The sequence below is a fragment of the Olea europaea genome, unplaced genomic scaffold (assembly GCF_002742605.1).
Source record: "Olea europaea var. sylvestris unplaced genomic scaffold, O_europaea_v1 scaffold35115, whole genome shotgun sequence".
Lineage (NCBI taxonomy): Eukaryota > Viridiplantae > Streptophyta > Magnoliopsida > Lamiales > Oleaceae > Olea > Olea europaea.
In genome coordinates, this window is record NW_019254244.1 from 1 (window position 1) to 1,193 (window position 1,193).

General features: G+C 37.3%; 1 protein-coding gene across 1 annotated transcript; it reads right to left on the reverse strand.

The window, feature by feature from the left end:
* Nucleotides 1–257: 257 nt before the first annotated feature.
* LOC111386338 (extensin-like) lies at nucleotides 258–706 on the reverse strand (the record flags this gene model as incomplete). The annotated part of the gene is made up of 1 exon (XM_023010800.1): nucleotides 258–706. A coding segment is annotated over exon 1 (449 nt), but the record flags the coding sequence as incomplete, so codon positions are not given.
* Nucleotides 707–1,193: the final 487 nt, after the last annotated feature.

Consider the following 1,193-nt stretch of genomic DNA (forward strand, 5'->3'; position numbering starts at 1 on the left):
AAAAAAAAAAGAAAAAGAAAAAAAGAATGGCAATAGGAATTACCGATTTACAAGAGCAGTCACTCATATTGAGAAACCAAAACTCCAATCAATTCGCAAATCCATTAGATGTACCAGTCTCCATGTCCGAGCCGAAAATTAGATAATCTCAAAAGTCTGTGGAATTCAACCCGAAAAGAATTGCAGATGAGGTAATGTAGATTCAAATGATTTATTTTTGCTACTTTCAATATTTGATTTCAGCCTTCAAAATTTGCCTTCTCTTAATCAACAAGAATGTCACCACAAACACTTGCAAGATCGTGACAAATCCTACAAATGTTTGCCCAATTTTCTTCCCTGGGTTGGACTTCTCTTTCTTCTGTGGTGGCCTGATGGCCCTATGCAAGTCGTGTTGATTTCTATTACTATGTGCGGAGGTTGAATTCTCTGGAGGAGGAGGCCGGAGGTGTTTTCTTGAATGCAAAGGAGGCTGGAGAGAGGAAGGCGGAACTCGCCTGGAGGTAGCTGGAGATGGAGGAGGAAGTGGTGGGGAAGGAGATAGTGGAGGAGGAGGAGGAAGTGACGGGGGTGGAGGAGAATGCGGCGGAGGCGGTGGTGAAAGATCCAGATTTTGCTGAGACTCAGCAATTTCAAAAAAATAACCAAAGAAAAGCCCTAAAGAAGCGATTACTAGAGTCAATAACGGAGATTTCGTAACGACCATCTGGGTTCGCCTTGAATTCCTCAAATTCTTCTTCTAAATCTAAGAGGAAAATATTGAATCTTGAAAATGGGTGTGGTTTTCTCCAGTAAACGAAGCTCCGAAATTGTAATGATTTTTTTTTCCTAAATCGAGTCTTGGAGATTTTTTGTTGTTTCGAAGAAGAGGCAAAAAGTCGTCCACTGAGTCTAGATGAAGAAATTTGATCTCTTCTTCAAATGAGGAGATGCCAATTTTTTTTAAGAAACAGGGTAAGGGAGTTAATTGTTCCAATGGTAATTGAACTTAAGTACATATTTTTGATTGAACACTAAAGTTTAAAATATAAAGTTTTTGTTATCAAACTTAGCTCCATATCTTCGATTGGTCACTGAAATTTAAAATATTGAGTTTTGACCATTAAATTTTGAAAAATGTTGTACATCACATACTGAACTTTGAAAAAAATTGTACATTACTCACTATAAATTCAATATTTTTCAAATTTCAA